Source organism: Nematostella vectensis, chromosome 5, assembly GCF_932526225.1.
Source record: "Nematostella vectensis chromosome 5, jaNemVect1.1, whole genome shotgun sequence".
Lineage (NCBI taxonomy): Eukaryota > Metazoa > Cnidaria > Anthozoa > Actiniaria > Edwardsiidae > Nematostella > Nematostella vectensis.
Genome location: NC_064038.1, coordinates 4061631 through 4078323, shown reverse-complemented (window position 1 = coordinate 4078323; position 16693 = coordinate 4061631). Strand labels below are relative to the sequence as shown.

Here is a 16693-nt window from a genome sequence, read left to right as displayed (position 1 = left end):
CTACGTTGGATGTATTCGCCTTGCTTTCGCTCCTCCAGCGAGCTCTGTCCCTGCGCGCTTTTGACCTTTCAAACGACACGCTATGTAACCGCCGCCGCCTGGTAAATGAGTAACACGACCCCCAGCGGCGCGTTTTTCCCTTCCCCATTATAAAATAACAGGGTAGGCAAGAAAAGCGCTTTCCATTTTTGTCTCGTCTGCTCGTTTTCTTACTTGACAAGTTACTAGGGACAGTGATTATGGATCTGACGTTATCAAAACAAATCCAACCACCAACGTCCTCAGCTGGGACTGCTTTGGACTTGTCATCACAAGGAGGGAAATGTACACAAAGCGCCCGATAACAAAATAAACACAATAAACGTAGGAATACGTGCTTATTCAACACTAACAAGACGTTAGAGTTCATTTCGGAGTCAAATTATCCTAAAGCCCGTGGTCCTGTCTACATATTCCTCATATGTAGTTGTGAAACTGTCTATTGTTGAGAAGAAAAGAATTAATTGCCAACGCCGTTGTCCTCATCTTTCACTTTACAAAAGACAATTTCAGATTTAGTAGAAACTGCCGTTTCTTGTCCCTGACCGCGTACAGATTTTTGTGCTGCATTTTTTTCTCGGTAAAACCTCTGAAATCATGTGAGTTTTCAGCTTCAAAAAATAAAAACTACCTGCCCGCATTGACTAAAAACAGAATAAAATAGTTTCGGTCGTATCGGTCACTTTATTGAAATGTAGTCTTTAGTCGTGAAATATTCCTGCCAAAAGTACAGCACATTCTTCCAGGAGCATCAACATTTTTTTTTTAACGATGAGCACGTTTAGCTTCTCTTGCTAGGGTGACGTGTGGTACAAAAAAAAAATAAGGGTATGAGGCGCTTTGTAAAATAAAATATTTATCTTGTGTCAAGCGGAATATGGCCCGAATGTCGCTATGTTTTTAGCAAAATTGTTGGGTGACAGCCCCCCCTCCCCTCTGAAATAAGTCCCCTAAAACCTGTATTGAAATTCGAGTACCTCCCCACTAACTTAGTAGCGCTTCCCCTGCTAATTAATGACGGCTCCCTAAGCAGTATTCGAGTACCTACCCAAAAAACTTAGTAGCGCTTCCCCTGCTAAGTAATGACGGCTCCCTAAGCAGTATTTGAGTACCTCCCCAAAAACTTAGTAGCGCTTCCCCTGCTAAGTAATGACGGCTCCCTAAGCAGTTAACGCAAAATTTCGTGGCACTTTATTACGCAAGCATCCTTGCAGGTATATAGATATTTGAATTATGTAAGAAAAAACCTTTAAATCTAAAAAAGGATTAAAATTAAAACACCAGATTCTAAGCACCCACAGAGAAAATCCCCTTTCGAGTACGAAAACGTAAACGTGAGGTGGAGGCTTCCCCTGTTTATACCCAAGTATACAATATAAGAACGAGGGAATCCTTTGTTTGCAAACGTCCACAAGCACACAGCTTTCATTATGCCCCAAAAGATCAATGATGTCATTAGACATTCTCCCAATGTGCTAACATAAAAGCTAGGTTAAATAACAAAATACAAGCAGCCATGGAATAAGGCCCTGTTTAGCAATAAGCTGCAAGTTGAGAGATGGGACTGCAAAGCTCTGTTGGAAAGCTTTGTACTGCTGACTAGGTAAAGTTGTGTTTTACTTTAAGAAACTTAAATTCTCAAACTAGAGAGGAGTTAACTTTTTACACAAGGTTAAAACCAGATTTCGAAATGAAAGATATTCAAGCTTTTTACCCAATAGGAAGGTCAGGGAGAATTTCAGGATGATAAAAAAATAAACACTGCCAAACTGGCCAGTAGAAAGACAGAGAGAAACGTTTATCATTTGATTTTATATTTCCCAGGTTCTCATACATGGAGTATGGATGAATCATTTTTGGTGATAATTTCACAGCCCTTATCATTAATTTTGTAACAAAAACTTTCTTAAAAAGTCTCACAACTTATATGAGAATTTACTTTCTCTATTAAAATCTTGTTTGCATTACTTGACCCAATCTTTATACCAGTGCATCACAAAAGCTTACTTGCATGGGCTGAAATCAACTTGTGTTTTTTAAGGTCTTTATCATTCCTGATATAATTGGACATTTCACTTTCTGGTATGTCATCATCGTCTAGATCCTCCCTATCGAGATCGCATCCTGTCATGAGAGGCTGATGGTGGATAAATAATGACTCTAGGTTACCTACAAGAATCTTGTTGTCCTCAACTCCACAGGATACAAGAAACTCAATCATTTTTTCATCAATAGAAGAACCAAACATGTGACCAGCTTCTTCAGTATTAGAAAGATCTTTGTCTTCCTTATCTTCAGTACAAGAAAGTTCTTTGTCTTTGGGTGCTCCAGGTATTTTGATTGGTGTTGTTGCAAATGGTGTTTCTGCCTTCTCTTGTTTGGAAATCTTTCTAAGAGCTACTGTACTACCCTTGGCATGTTTGGATTTGGATAACTCATACTTTTGTTTCAAGCGTAGCAGTTTGGAGCTCATCTTTGGTTGTTCTGGCTTTGTCTTTTTAGCTTGTGAAGATGCTTTGCCAACATCTGTTGCTGGTCTTTTACTTGTTGCCTTTTTCTGTTCCTTAGTGTGACCATGCATTTCACTAGACACCTGTCTTTGAGGCAATGTCTGTAACAGACATGCACCCTCTTCTTGCAGCTTAGTGCTTGTTGAGCTTTCAACTCCTTCATTTTTAAGTTGATCTGGGTTACAGCCACTTTTGTCTGTTGTGGCTTTCTGGTTCTCAGCAGATCTGGCATCATTGTTAACAGCTGTGCTTGATGAACTGCTTATTTTCCCAAGTGTTTCATCACTCATTGACAATTCAGGTAAGGCTATTTCTGTCACACTGTTGGAGATCCCTTCCTTCTCTTTAAAGAATGGCTGACTAACATTGGATACAGTTTTATTGTCTGATAAGATCTCTGTTGATGCTTGCCTAGTCACTGATGCATTTACCTGACTAAAGATTTCCTTTCTTTTAATTCTATCTTTCACTCTGTCAAGGATGACCTGCCTTTCGGCTCTGATCTTCTCCCGTCTTTTTCTTCCACTAAATGTCCTTGGCTCATAAGTGATTAAGCTCTTATATTGAATTACATCTGGTATGAACTTGGCAACATCACGGGGACGAACTGGACCAATCCATGGCAAAGACTCTTTCACAATGTGACATAACTCACGGCGTATTTTTTGCAAGAATCCTTTGGCAGTTGTCCCTGATATTGCGTGCATTAAGCATATCTTGTCATGAATCTTTTTACTAGGTCTTGCATACTTACTTTCAACACTTAAAAACACTGAGACATAAGCCAACGTAACTGGATTGCGTCCGTGTGCCAAGCAAAGATCTCCTAAGAAGTCCAACAAACTGGTAGCAAGATTCTCTACCTCCCTGGCCCCAAGTACTTCAAAGTCCTTTACTAAGACAGACAAGTAGTCGTGTGCGTTTGTTTGCTGTAGTTCAATATTCAGCGACGAGCAAATAAACTTGACAACATGGCCAATACGGAAAACATCCATATCTGCAACGTGAGCTATATTTCGCAACGACAAAGAAACGCGGTTCTGCCTTGCTACGATATAAATACTAGCGAATACAAGCGGACGAATTCTCCGATGCAAATCAAGTTCTGCCCGGTAAACAGTTTGTAAAATAAATTTCATTGTTTCGTCGATGATTCGCGGTGGAAGATTTAGCTTGCAACCTTCGTCTGACATAATTTTCTTAACTTTCCGCTCTTTCCCTAAGAGTTCTGCATGATGGTGTTTGTATCGCCAATCACTGTTAGCCGAGAATTTGAGGTTTGGAGAAACCCAGGGAACCGGGTCATGTTGAAACGCTCTCCTTTTTCCCTCCTCGGAAATTGTTCCACACGTCCCACAAACCATGACGTCCTCTTCTTCGTCATATCCAACAGCTCCTGATTTGCAGTGGAGACACGTTAAAGGCATTTCACAGGTTGTTCCAAGGACTTTAAACGGGATAGTACCGTTTAATGATTATTTCATAGTAAACGGGTCAGCAAAACAAGATATTCGCATAGTCGTTCCAGTCCTCAGAACCAGGCCACTTTGACCACAGGGATCCAGAAAACTAAGCAACTAAAGCATTGGTCTCTTACGTTTGTATTCTTTTTAAAACCGAAAAAAAAATACAAAAAAATTAGGCGGGTCATTTTCAGTAAACTGGGGAGACAGGCGTTTCGACAGCCTGTGAAAATCTAGGATATCTGTGGCCTTAGTAAACCACAGGGATCCCATGACTTTACGGTATTTTAAAGATGGCGGACGATGCAGAAAAAAACCTTGCAAAGAACTTTAATGTACTTGTTGGTGTTACGGGTAGTGTTGCAGCTATCAAATTGCAGAAATTAGTCAATGAGCTTTTATCATTTTCTAATCCAAAGGTAAAGCGCTTGACAGTACTGAAATCACTGCATCAATAATTGCACTTCACTTGTTTTATCACCACAAATCAAAGCCTAGATCCATCTAAGTACAGTACTTAAGTATTGCTACTTTGGTGTTCAGATAGCTTTAAAGATTGTCGCCACTGAGAATTCCATGCATTTCTTCAACATTGACGACATTCCAATAAAAGTATATAGAGATCAAGATGAGTGGCAGGTAATGGTTATATTGCTATATTAAGCTTATTGTGTGGTCATTGATCACATTCTGACCTAGTCCCAGCCCTGCTCATATGATGAGATGATTTCGTCTCTGGTTGCAACTTTTAATGTTGCAATATGGTTAATTTTATGCGCATTTGGATGGAAAAATTTTTAAGATGGATTTATGCACAAGTCAATTGAAACCCCCACCCCCATGGTCTTTGGGAAGGGTGGGGGATTAGACTTTGATGCTGCACAAAACAGAGAAAAGCCTCCACCCTCTTGGGACAAAACTGCAGTCAAATACCCCTACCCCTTGGAATGCATAAGCCAATATCTTTCAAAGCCAGTACACTTTGAATTTGTACTTATAACTATGAAGACAACAATTAACAAAAAAAAAAAGGAAAAAAAATTATCTTCATCTGGAATTAGTAATCATTCATATTCGTTTTTGCACATTTTGCCATGCATCTTGCCACAAGCTGATACATGGAATTGCTTGCTACAAAAGAGAAAAAGTCTCAAACTAGAAACTGACTTGACTTTTGCAAAGTACATTTTGTGATGTTATTCATTTTTCCCCTAACCCCCAAGGTGGATACAAATCTTAGAGTAAAAAACTGTCAATTCCCCCACCCCCTCAGGACAGAATCGCATTAAAAAATGCTCTAAACATCAATGTTAATCCCACACTTCCCCGGGACCATTGGGGTGGGGGTTTCAAATGACTAGTGCATCAGTGACCAGAGCTAAGGATACTGGTTTGAACTTGATTGATCTGTGGTCAGTGTCTTGCTACTCTGGACCCCATCCTGTGTTTTTCTTTAGACACGTCTCTGTTCAAGTGCATACGCAGAATTTTTTAGATCCGCATGGTTTGACAGATTAACAATAGCATCAATTGAAATTTATTTAAAACAAGAAATTTGACCATCAAAGCAGTCAAAATCCGAAATATGCGCCTGAATTGTGAAGAGATCCGCGATCTGCCGTACTTCCAAAATCTGCCAATCCACTGATCCATGAGCATTTTGGGGCCGAATCCTCCGATCCGCGAACCTATTCACCCCCCCCCCCCCCCCTCTGTTCAAAGTAAAGCTCGGCTTCAAGAAATTGTGGATATGCCCATGTGGAAGTCCCCCATAATGATACAAATCTGTGAATAATTTTGTTTGACCATGTATATCCTTTTCTCTAGACATGGAGCAGTCTCTCAGACCCTGTACTTCACATTGAGGTGAAACACAAACATAACAGACACAAAGAAACAAGTATCTCTGTATTGCTGGGTCACCCTTTCTCCTTTTTTATCCTATATTAGTTCATATTGTTTGTCATTTCAGTCAACCATTACCTCGTGAAACAGTTGTGTGACTGTTTTTCATAACATGCTGTGACATCTTCTGTACATCTATTAGAGGACAGACACACGCAAAAAGAGATCTATTTGTTTTATCAATGAAAAAAACATTGTTTTCTTACGTGACAACAATCTAGTTTTGGGGAGCACAATCACATGCTTACCCCAAAGAGTGCGTGTGTCCTCTAATAACACATGGTCCCTTGACCAATAGGAGTGTGTGATTTATGAGTGTCGTTGTTTAAATCTTCATAATGTTTCAACACTCTCTGATTAGTATGTACACGTACATGATTGTCTATGGGGTTTTTTTCTGTTCAGTTTGTGCTCACTCCTTTGGCACGAGAAGACTTTTTAAAAAAATCAGAGTACATTTGTCCTGTGTATTATTTGGAACCCTTTGTTTGCCTTCTCCCCCAGTTGCGTCGATGGGCTGACATGATGGTCATTGCACCACTTGATGCCAACACAATGGCTAAACTTGCAAATGGAATCTGTGACAACCTCTTAGTATGTGATGGTTTGTGATCTTTTTCATACAATATATTTTTCATTACAATTTGTGGTCCTAGTGGACAACTAGCAAATAACCTACATAGTTTTTTTTTTTAGACATGTATAGTCCGTGCTTGGGATACAAAGAAGACATTACTATTCTGCCCAGCAATGAACACTTATATGTGGGAACACCCCCTCACATCGGAACACATAGAAAGACTGTGCAGACTGGGATATGTCCAGATTTTCCCAATCAGCAAGAAGTTGGCATGTGGAGATGTTGGTAATGAAAAAACCCAAGAAAAAAAATATATAAAAAGGGCTTAGTTACAGAAATTTCAATCAAATTAGAGATCTTGGGGCTTTTAAGAGATGTTGATTTTCAAAGGTTGTACTTTTTTTAACCTCATTTATACACAAATCTCTTTTGTGCACAATTAATGCTATGCTAATGACTAATTTTTTTCCTTGTCCACAACCATCTTGATACCTAAGACATGGCAACAACCTTAAGCCTCGGGGATGGCATTGGGTATATTTTACACCCTAAGGCATAGTAGACATACAATTTAAAAAGCCAGCAATCTTAAATCCTAATTCTAAGGGAGAGCAGACCTATAATAAAGCTTTAAAAGCCAAAGCTTTTAGGCATTTTTTACATCCTAAGAGATGTCAGGTTTATAAGGGGAGTCCTCCTCCCTCACCCAGATAAGATCAACTTTTCCAAATATTAAATTCTAAGACTGTGTGTGGTGGTGGTTGCTGTCATCTGCTGTTGGAGAGTGACACTAAAACTAAAATGTTGTTTTATTTTGTATCTGCAGGAGTTGGTGCAATGGCAGAGGTTGAAACTATTGTTTCCACAGTATTGAAACATTTAAATAAATAGAAAAAAATATATCGGGACTGTATATAAAATACTGTTGAATAATGTATTTACATAATGTTGAATAATGTATTTACAAGCATTTCAAGAATGATAACAGTTCTACACCCATTTTGTACAATTTTCTAACATGTAAATAGGAAGTGCATTGCTTTGAATATAGTTTCAATTATACAGCACAGCCTTTGGAAAACATCCTTTCAATGGACTTGAATATTCAAAAGAATGTAAATATGTACAAGAGAATATTGCCGTTGAATGATCGATATAAATGTTATTTGTCTCTGGTTCTGATCACATTTTTTCATAGGTCAGTTTGTATCCACATGTCTTGCATGTTTTGGTCCATGTGTCCAATTGTTTGTCATAAGTTTCTCCACCCTCTTTACCTTCAGAAAGGAATTCGTGGGTATGTTTGGACAAGTCTTTTCTCCAAGTACTTGTCCTCACAGCTTTACGTAGCTCTGTGAGCCAAAAGAAGGGGAAATAAGTGCACTGACTCATACCGGGCAACTCTCCCGCATTAGGCGAGAGTCTCAAGATTTTGGACCCCTTCTCCTGCGTTAAGCACCAAATCTCCCGCTTTTTATCGCTTCCGAATAATTATTCTATAGAAAATTGTCATTTTGCCTATTTTCTATTAAAATATTTGAAACATTTATTCCCTTGTGTAGCGCAATTTATCTGACACCCTCGTGAGATCTATAAGTGGATTTGTTTGCGAGAGCTTCCTATACGGCAAATGTATAATGAATATACCCCACCCTCCCCCCAAACAATTCTCAAGCTTTGAGATTTTCAGAGGTTGACTGATAAGAGGAAGTTGGAGAAGAGTTCCTTTTCACAATTTGGCAACTGTTGTAGTTTTACTTCCGGTTAATTAGCATATCTTTCGCACATGCGCACCCGGATCGAGTTCCTCGTGTAGTCCGCCATGTTTTGTATTGTGTTAATAAAATAGGTGAATAAAAAGCCTTCAAGTCAACTTATTACATGGTGTCAGAAGCAAACTGAAGGAAAATCACTCTCAAACATACCAGGTCGGTATTTTACGAGAAATCTAGCAAGTTTACACAAGGAAAATGGCCGAACTCACTGGACTCACTAGCCCTCGTATGGACTGGAATGCAACCGATCTTCAACAAGCGCTAAAAAAGTTCAAGGCAACCGTCGAATTGTACTTTTCTGGCCCGCTTAAGTCCAAATCGGAGGAAGAAAAGGTCAGTTATCTGTTGATATGGACGGGAGAAGAAGGAATTGAATTAGTTTCTACGTGGTCGCTAACCTCAGACGAGAAGAAAAAGCTGTCAACTTACTGGGAGAAGTTTGAAGAATACGTCGCCCCCAAGAGCAATTTTCGCTTAGCACGATTTAAACTACGCACTCTGAAGCAAAAGGACGATGAATCAGTGGATTCATTTATAAAGAAAGTAAGATTGCTAGCCAGCGAATGCAGGTATGATAATGTAGACGAACACATTATTGACGCTCTAATTTTCGGGTCTCGCCGCCCACGTGTCCAGGCTAAACTCCTCGAGTTAGACAACACTCTAACGCTCGCTAAGGCAATAGACATAGCCAGGACTGAGGAAGCCACTTCGGCTCAGTTACAAGATATTAGAGGCACAAACACTATACCTGTACACGCAACAACCCACAAAAGCCCTTCTTCACATCCCAAGACACACTCACGTGAAAATAAACAAATACAAACTTGTGGGAACTGTGGCACTAGCCATAATGTGACACAAAAATCCCTGTGCCCCGCAAACGGAACAAAATGCAGCAACTGTGGGAAACCAAACCACTGGGCCAAGGTTTGCCGTTCCACCAAACCCCAAGGTCCCACCCCGAGGGGAAGAGGCAGGCGGGGAAACCGGAACAAATCAAAGCAACAGATAAACACCCTCAGCAATGAGAATGCTAGCACTGCACCTGAGCCCCTAGATTCCCCACAGTTATATTTTCACTCTCTGACCATTGATAGTATGTCTCGACAGAACACTCAAGCGCTCGTCAACATACAGGTTAACTCGAGTAACGGGACACTACCACTATTATGCAAGATTGACACTGGTGCTGAAGGAAATGTGATCCCATTAAGCAACTACAAGCACATCTATCCAGAGTCACTCTGCGACATAGACGGCAAGCCCCTCAGCTTAGCCCCATCAGATACAAGGATAACAGCATATGGAGGCCATGAAGTACAACACTACGGTACCTGCAACCTCACTTTACTACATAACGGTCAGTCCAGCCCTCATGAATTTCATGTTGTAAACACGACAGGACCTACAATCCTAGGACTACCCACATGTACTGCAATGAAGCTTGTAACCCTTAACCACAGTCTAAGCAAAGACCAGGCTGAGCCAGCCGAAATACGACCAGCTCAAGTACCCAAGGATGACCCTGAGGCAAAGGCAGCTCTACTAAGACAGTATGCTGACTGCTTCGAAGGCATCGGATGCTTCAGCGGAGAATTCCATATCACACTTGACCCTACAGTACCCGCTGTGGTTCACCCGCCACGACGAGTCCCTGAAGCACTTCAGGAGCCTCTGCGCAAGGAGTTGGAATCCCTCGTACAGCAAGGAATCATCACCAAGGTTGATGAACCCACTGACTGGGTCAACTCGCTAGTCTGTTCCACAAAGCGGAATGGCTCCATACGACTCTGCCTTGATCCAAAGGACCTCAACTGCGCCATCAAACGTCCACATCATCGTACACCCACTCTTGATGAAGTCTTATCAAAGCTAAGTGGATCCGAGTACTTCTCCATAGTTGACGCCCGCAGCGGTTATTGGAACATAAAGCTTGACCAGGAAAGCTCACTCTATACAACATTCAACTCTCCCCATGGAAGATTCAGATTCCTACGACTACCCTTTGGTCTGATTTGTGCTCAGGACATCTTCCAAAAGAAGGTCGATGAAACCTTTGGTGACTTACCTGGGGTGACAGGCATCACAGACGACATAGTTGTTTACGGACGCAACCGTAAGGAGCATGACAATAACCTGAAAGCAGTAATGGAGCGTGCCCGTGAAACTGGTCTGAAATTCAATGCTGACAAATGCAAAATTGCCAGCAAGGAACTTGTCTTCTTCGGACACACCCTAAGTGCAGATGGTCTGAAACTTGACCCTGCTAAGGTTGAAGCCATCAACAACATGGATCCTTCAACGAGCCTCACAGATCTCCAAGTCTTCCTAGGTATGACGCAATACCTTAGCCGTTTCATACCCAACCTCGCTTCAACAGCAGCGGTCCTCTGGGACTTGACAAGGAAAAGTAGTCAATTCCAGTGGTGCCCAGAACACCAGAAAGCTGTAGATGATATCAAGAAGCTCATCACATCGCCAGCCTCGCTGCAGTATTTCGACAGCACCAAGCCTGTCGTAATCCAGGTGGATGCATCTCAACGTGGCCTCGGCGCGACACTCATCCAAGATAAAGGCCCTGTGGAGTACAGAAGTAAGCTACTCACTGAAACCGAGAGGAGGTACTCCAACATAGAAAGGGAAATGCTTGCAGTCGTCCATGGTCTCGAGAAATTCCACTACTACGCTTATGGACGCCACGTCCAGGTCCACACGGACCACAAGCCACTGGAGGCAATATTCAAAAAGCATCTGGCCAGCGCGCCACCCCGCATTGCCAGGATGATGCTGCGGATACAGAAATACGACATCGACATTCGATATGTCCCAGGGAAGGACATACCCCTGGCCGACGCCCTCTCACGACTTAACCCAAGTCCCGGTGACACTATCGCTGGACTTGATGTCTCTATACATGAGCTACACTTGCACCTCAATGCTAGCCCTACTAGGATAACGCAGATCCAAGAGGAGACGAGGAAGGACACAACACTTCACTCACTTCGTGCCGTCATCGCCCAAGGTTGGCCAAACAAAAGAGCTGAATGCCCTGAGTTACTACACCCATACTGGAACTATCGTGACGAACTTACTGTCGCCGATGGATTGGTCCTGAAGGGTACCCGAATTGTAATTCCAAAGACCCTGCAACCAGATGTTCTACAGCAGCTACACTATGCACACCAGGGTGCGGAAAAATGCAAGCTCAGAGCCAAGGGATCAGTCTTTTGGGCGAACATCAATGCCGACATCGACAACATGGTCAAGAGTTGTGCTCCCTGTCAGCATAATCAGTCCATGAACACTAAAGAGCCGCTAATGCCTCATGATGTTCCACCAAGGCCCTGGCACACCCTAGCATCTGACTTGTTCTCCTGGAACGGTTCACCATACTTACTACTCTCTGATTACTACAGTAAGTTCCCAATTGTGCGCAAGCTAACTAACATCCAATCATCTACTGTCATCGCTCACCTCAAAGGAATATTTGAGGAGCATGGCATACCAGACAAACTTGTCACAGGACATGACACCCAGTTTACGTCTGCTCTATTCAAGGTTTTTAGCAGCACCTATGGATTTATTCATACAACTACAAGCCCATACTACAAGGAGGCTAATGGCTTCATAGAGAGAAATGTGCAAACTGTCAAGGATCTCCTTCAAAAGTGCAAGGAATCAGGGCAAGACCCACATCTAGCCATGCTGTGCCTGAGAACAACCCCTTTGGGTCACACCCTGCCATCACCAGCAGAGTTGCTAAATTCCAGAATATATCAGTCTAACCTGCCAGCTACTTCCAGGCATGCACTACTGAACAAACCTGACTATGATGCCAATGTCAAGCTGCAAGCCAGACAAGACCGACAGAAATCATATTACGACAGGACTTCCAAGTGTCTACAGCCTGTCTACCCTCAGGACGCTGTCAGAGTCTTCAACCCCCTCAACTCCAAATGGGAGCCAGGAATAGTTCGAGCCGCTGCGCCAACCCCACGCTCGCACATTGTGGACATGGCCAATGGCAGTACTCTCACCAGAAACTGCAGACACATTCGTCCCACAGGTGAAAAACTAAGCTTGAATAATACCTCAGCTACTGATGACTACGAGCCTGTAGCAGAACCAGCACCTAACGGCAACCAACCCCCAACAGAGCCAAGGACGTCTACACCTGGTACCCCTGCGAAGTCCACACCTACCCAAAGTGGTCCACCATTACGCAGATCAACACGGACAGTGAAGCCCCCAGACAGACTGAACTTGTAGCATTTGCTACACAAACATTAGATATTGAACTATGTTATTATTAGTACTGCAAAGTTCTTTGTTTTTTTACATCCCTAATTGGACACTACCAGTCACATTTGTACTCATGTAATTTTTCAGCTTTTCAGCTTAGAGAAGGGGATGTTGTAGTTTTACTTCCGGTTAATTAGCATATCTTTCGCACATGCGCACCCGGATGGAGTTCCTCGTGTAGTCCGCCATGTTTTGTATTGTGTTAATAAAATAGGTGAATAAAAAGCCTTCAAGTCAACTTATTACAGCAACTTTCACTAATTGATCAAGACCTATTATCATGACTTTTTGTGTGACAAATTCAAGCCAAAAAACACACAGAAATGACTGTGTGAACATGAATGTGAACACTTTTTTTTGGTACTGTGTGTAACAATAGTTGTATTACTTTAGTGAGATTAATGTGACGTCAGAGCTTTTTTATTAAACATTGTCATTATTATGAGGTGATTTTTCCATTGTTTAAACTCATTTATTATTTTTGAACGAGGAATTCACCTTTAACTTTCTTGTCAAACTTTCTTTGCTTTTGCTCTTCTCGCTTTTCAGATTTCTCTTCTTTTGCTTGCAGTAGACCCTCTTCACTTCCCCACACTTCGTATGCACGTGCAATTACCTTCAAACCAAAAACATTTATTGTTTAGCCTAATGTAGGCTCGATTTCCAGCCATCACTAGGCCTTATTCGCCCCACTACGGCTGGATCAATGGTCACAAACGCTTGTCCGTGACGTCACTTCCGATATCATGCAACTTCTTTGAATCTATTCATGCTATAAAACATCCATAAACACTCGAAAAGGTAAATACAGGAGAAAGTGCAAAATCAGCATTTCAATGCCCAATATAGCCCACTAAAATGTACAAAATAAAAAATAAGTGCCAATCACTTCCTGCCTGTCAAAATGTGAATAGAATATTTAATTTGCCTCGACAATCTTCGATTATTAGCTTTAAAAGTAAAATAAGGATTTTGACTAGCTGTGAAACATTTCCCCCATGCTACAGAGGCCAGGAAGTATGAATCGTGCTAATCCTCACAAACTCTCCAACTTTTTCATTGTTCTGCCGTTGCTTCATCAGTCAAGGGTTATAAACATCCCAATAAAAGCTCCTATTCTCAACCCGAGCAATTCTCCGAAGCCTGTAGGGTAAACACACTCGTTCCATGTAAAAGACAATTAAAGGCCATTGTGCAAAAAACTCTCTTTATCAGAAACATTTTAACACTGCTAATCCATCAGATTTCAGGTTCGAGAGTTCTAGCTTCTTACTTGAGTCTTCCTAATGGTTAACCTGATTGGCTAAAATTTCAATCGCAGGACAAATTACCAGACCAGTTATTCAGCCTAAGCCTAATACCCCAGGAGCCATGTGGGTACAAAATGCTGTTTTTACCTGCGACTTGAGATAAAGTTTCATGTCACCCCTTGCGTAATGAGGGTTTTTCTTTAGTTTGTATTTCAGGGGCGGCCCTCTCCTATCGAAGTCAGCATCTTTCAAAAGAAATTGCTGGGAAAAAAATCTTTATTAATTCTATGATCATTGAAAATTTTGTATGTGATTCATGATTGCCACCCTCTTCTAACATAAGAGAAAAAAATTAACAAAAATACCTGCTTGGCGTCTGTTTTTGTTATCAGTGCATGTTTCTCCTTATGATCTCTGTGAAAAAATTACATTGCTATCATCAACATTTTGCTTCCCCGCATTACAAAAAAAAAATAAAAATAAAAAAATAAATGGACAGGGACATGAAATCTTCTGGTTTGTACATAAAGTTTTCCAGATTCTCACTAAAAAATCCGCCACTTGCTTTTTACGGAAAAATCCCGACCCCCCCACGCACACAAGTCAATCATTACCTGCAGTTATCACAGATGGGTGCATCAAATGTACTGTAAAGAAATGAGTCCATAAACTCTTTTCCACACTCAGTGCAGATTTTCTGGTCCTCTCCTAGTATTGGGGCTGGTGGTAAAGGTAATATTGTTACAATTAACTTACAATACTGTTAATGACCTAATAAACGCCCCGGGCATTTATTAAATTTCGATGGTCTGAGGGGGCCTTCATTAGATAGGAGGCGGTTATTAGAAAGAGGCGATCTTTACAAACTGAAAATATAACAAATCCAACAGGCCTGTAACCAGAATCAAAATTTTTCCGAGGCAAAGTTAGCCACTGGATGATAAATCCAACAAAAGCAGGTGTTTTATCTCATACTTTTCAATTGTGAAACACTAAGCATCAAAATTTTACCAAGGCGAGTGCCTCATTTGCCTCATGCTGGCTACGGCCCTGCCCAATGGCAGTGGGGTTGTAGTCTCAGCCAGGATCATTTTAAATTATAGCCTGCATAGCAAGAGTTTACCGTGGGATGAATGCAATGACTTAACAGTGCAAGTATGTGGAAACGAGAAGTAGGCCTTGTTATTCCTGGATGCTACACTGCGAGGACAAAACGAAAAAAAAAATGCAGACATCCTAAGCAATGAGACCAGGAACGCTAAAGAGCGGTACCCTCATTTTAAACTTGACTTTGAAAAAGACGCTACTCACCTACTAGTGTTGATTAAGCAAGATGGTAATTAAATTACCATTGATATTTCCGGAATTCCTATGTCGTTTGTTTTTAAGCTGGCAGGGAAGGGAGCAGGGAAGAAGAGAGGGGCATTTATTAGAGAGGGGCGTTCATTGCAAACGTGTAAGCTTAGGGGGGCGTACATTAGATCAGAGGCGTTCTTTAGATAGGGGGCATTTATTAGGTCATTTACGGTAATTATATACATATTTTTGGGGTATAACTGAATTGTGAATCTTTCAAATACTAAATTGTAAGCCCGACCCCCCCCCCTAAAAAAAAGCAAAGGAAGACGCTTTTATGGCGCATATTTTTGGGGCTGTCATTAAAGGAGGAGTCACATTTTTTGGGGCATTGAATTTAAGTCTGGTTTTAATATAATCCTGAGCAAGAGAGTCATTGTTCAAATGAAAATTCTATTCAGTTCACAATGTTTCCTACTATTGTATATCTAGTTCCATATTGTTCAGGTACCAATCTTGTCTTTATATAAATAAATTTTAAGAATCCCTCTCATGGTTGTCAGACAAAGCGGCCCGTTCAAATCAGTTGAACAAAACGAATACTTTAAAATGTTGCGAAACCTAAACAAATGTCTTTGTTAACGTTGTTGACGACGTTGTCGTTTTCTAGCAACACTGGTATTTGTTGTTTATATCTGTGCCACTCTTAAACTAGCGAAAGTGAAGATTCATACTTAAATTAAATAGGACAAAATTGCCCTGCTAGCTGATCTATATTTTAGAAAAGCTTATATTCAGCTAAACACAGTATGTATATCAAGTCTCTGTGGTTTTAAAGAGATATAATTATTGAATATACAAATGGTAGTGGTGGTGGGGGGGGAGGGGGTTGCAAATTTTTGGGCGTCCAGTCTAGGGGGGTCACGATTTTTGGGCTTGAATTTAAGGAAGGGAGGGGGGGGGGGGAATTTTTGAGCCCACGGTTTTGCAAAATTGCCGGCACATCCCCCCACCCCCCAGTAATTAATGGCTGCTCCCTAACTGAAGCATGAAATCACAAACGAGAGAGTCTTGTACCTGGGTCTTCCACGATGTTCTGGGGTAGTCCACACGCCTCTTCCTCGTCCTCTGGGTCGAGTAGGAATCCTCCCCCCGTATCCACAACTCGGCTGATCCCCCCTGACCCCTCCCCGTGACTTGATTTCGCCTCACGGTCTGGATAAGGTCTACTTGAAAGTCTAGAGCTACGTAGTAAAAGGGCTCGTTGACGATTGCGCTCGATTCTCGCCCTCTGGGTACTGGAGAGCTTTGTCTCTGACATGATTTATCTACAACTTAAACGCAAGCTTCATATATGAGTCATTGCTTTTCTATTGTTGTTTTTCTCGTCTTTACCATGTAGGCGGCCATCTTTGTATCATAGTAAATGACAACACAGGTAGCCCAAGTTCCCGATTGTAGACCCCTCGTTGTGACCACTTTATCGGCAGTTGTGTTTTGCTGTTATTTTTATTTACAATAACTTCAATTGGATATCGTACTTGATATATAAACTTTTCTCATAAAGACA

General features: G+C 41.4%; 3 protein-coding genes across 5 annotated transcripts; 1 reads left to right on the top strand and 2 right to left on the bottom strand.

The window, feature by feature from the left end:
• Positions 1–1836: 1836 nt before the first annotated feature.
• LOC5517826 lies at positions 1837–4234 on the bottom strand. The gene has a single exon (XM_032362323.2). It carries the CDS (start codon positions 3974–3976, stop codon positions 2033–2035), a length of 1944 nt encoding a protein of 647 aa, XP_032218214.2. The 5' UTR covers positions 3977–4234; the 3' UTR covers positions 1837–2032.
• A 38-nt stretch (positions 4235–4272) lies between these two features.
• LOC5517825 (phosphopantothenoylcysteine decarboxylase) lies at positions 4273–7672 on the top strand. 3 transcript variants are annotated; one of them, XM_032362332.2, is made up of 6 exons: positions 4273–4431; positions 4556–4651; positions 5840–5878; positions 6422–6511; positions 6614–6782; positions 7324–7672. In XM_032362332.2, the coding sequence occupies exons 1-6, from the start codon at positions 4306–4308 to the stop codon at positions 7386–7388; spliced, it is 585 nt and encodes a 194-aa protein (XP_032218223.2). In that variant the 5' UTR covers positions 4273–4305; the 3' UTR covers positions 7389–7672. The 3 variants fall into 3 exon arrangements, with proteins under 3 accessions (XP_032218223.2, XP_032218224.2, XP_032218225.2); XM_032362333.2 differs by lacking the exon at positions 6422–6511; XM_032362334.2 differs by lacking the exon at positions 4556–4651 and having other exon boundaries at positions 4274–4431.
• Positions 7418–16567, bottom strand: LOC116601490 (DNA repair protein complementing XP-A cells homolog). Its single transcript, XM_032362329.2, has 6 exons — positions 16201–16567; positions 14442–14547; positions 14193–14241; positions 13975–14088; positions 13076–13193; positions 7418–7849 (listed from the first exon to the last, which is right to left on the bottom strand). Exons 1-6 carry the CDS (start codon positions 16442–16444, stop codon positions 7680–7682), a joined length of 801 nt encoding a protein of 266 aa, XP_032218220.2. The 5' UTR covers positions 16445–16567; the 3' UTR covers positions 7418–7679.
• Positions 16568–16693: the final 126 nt, after the last annotated feature.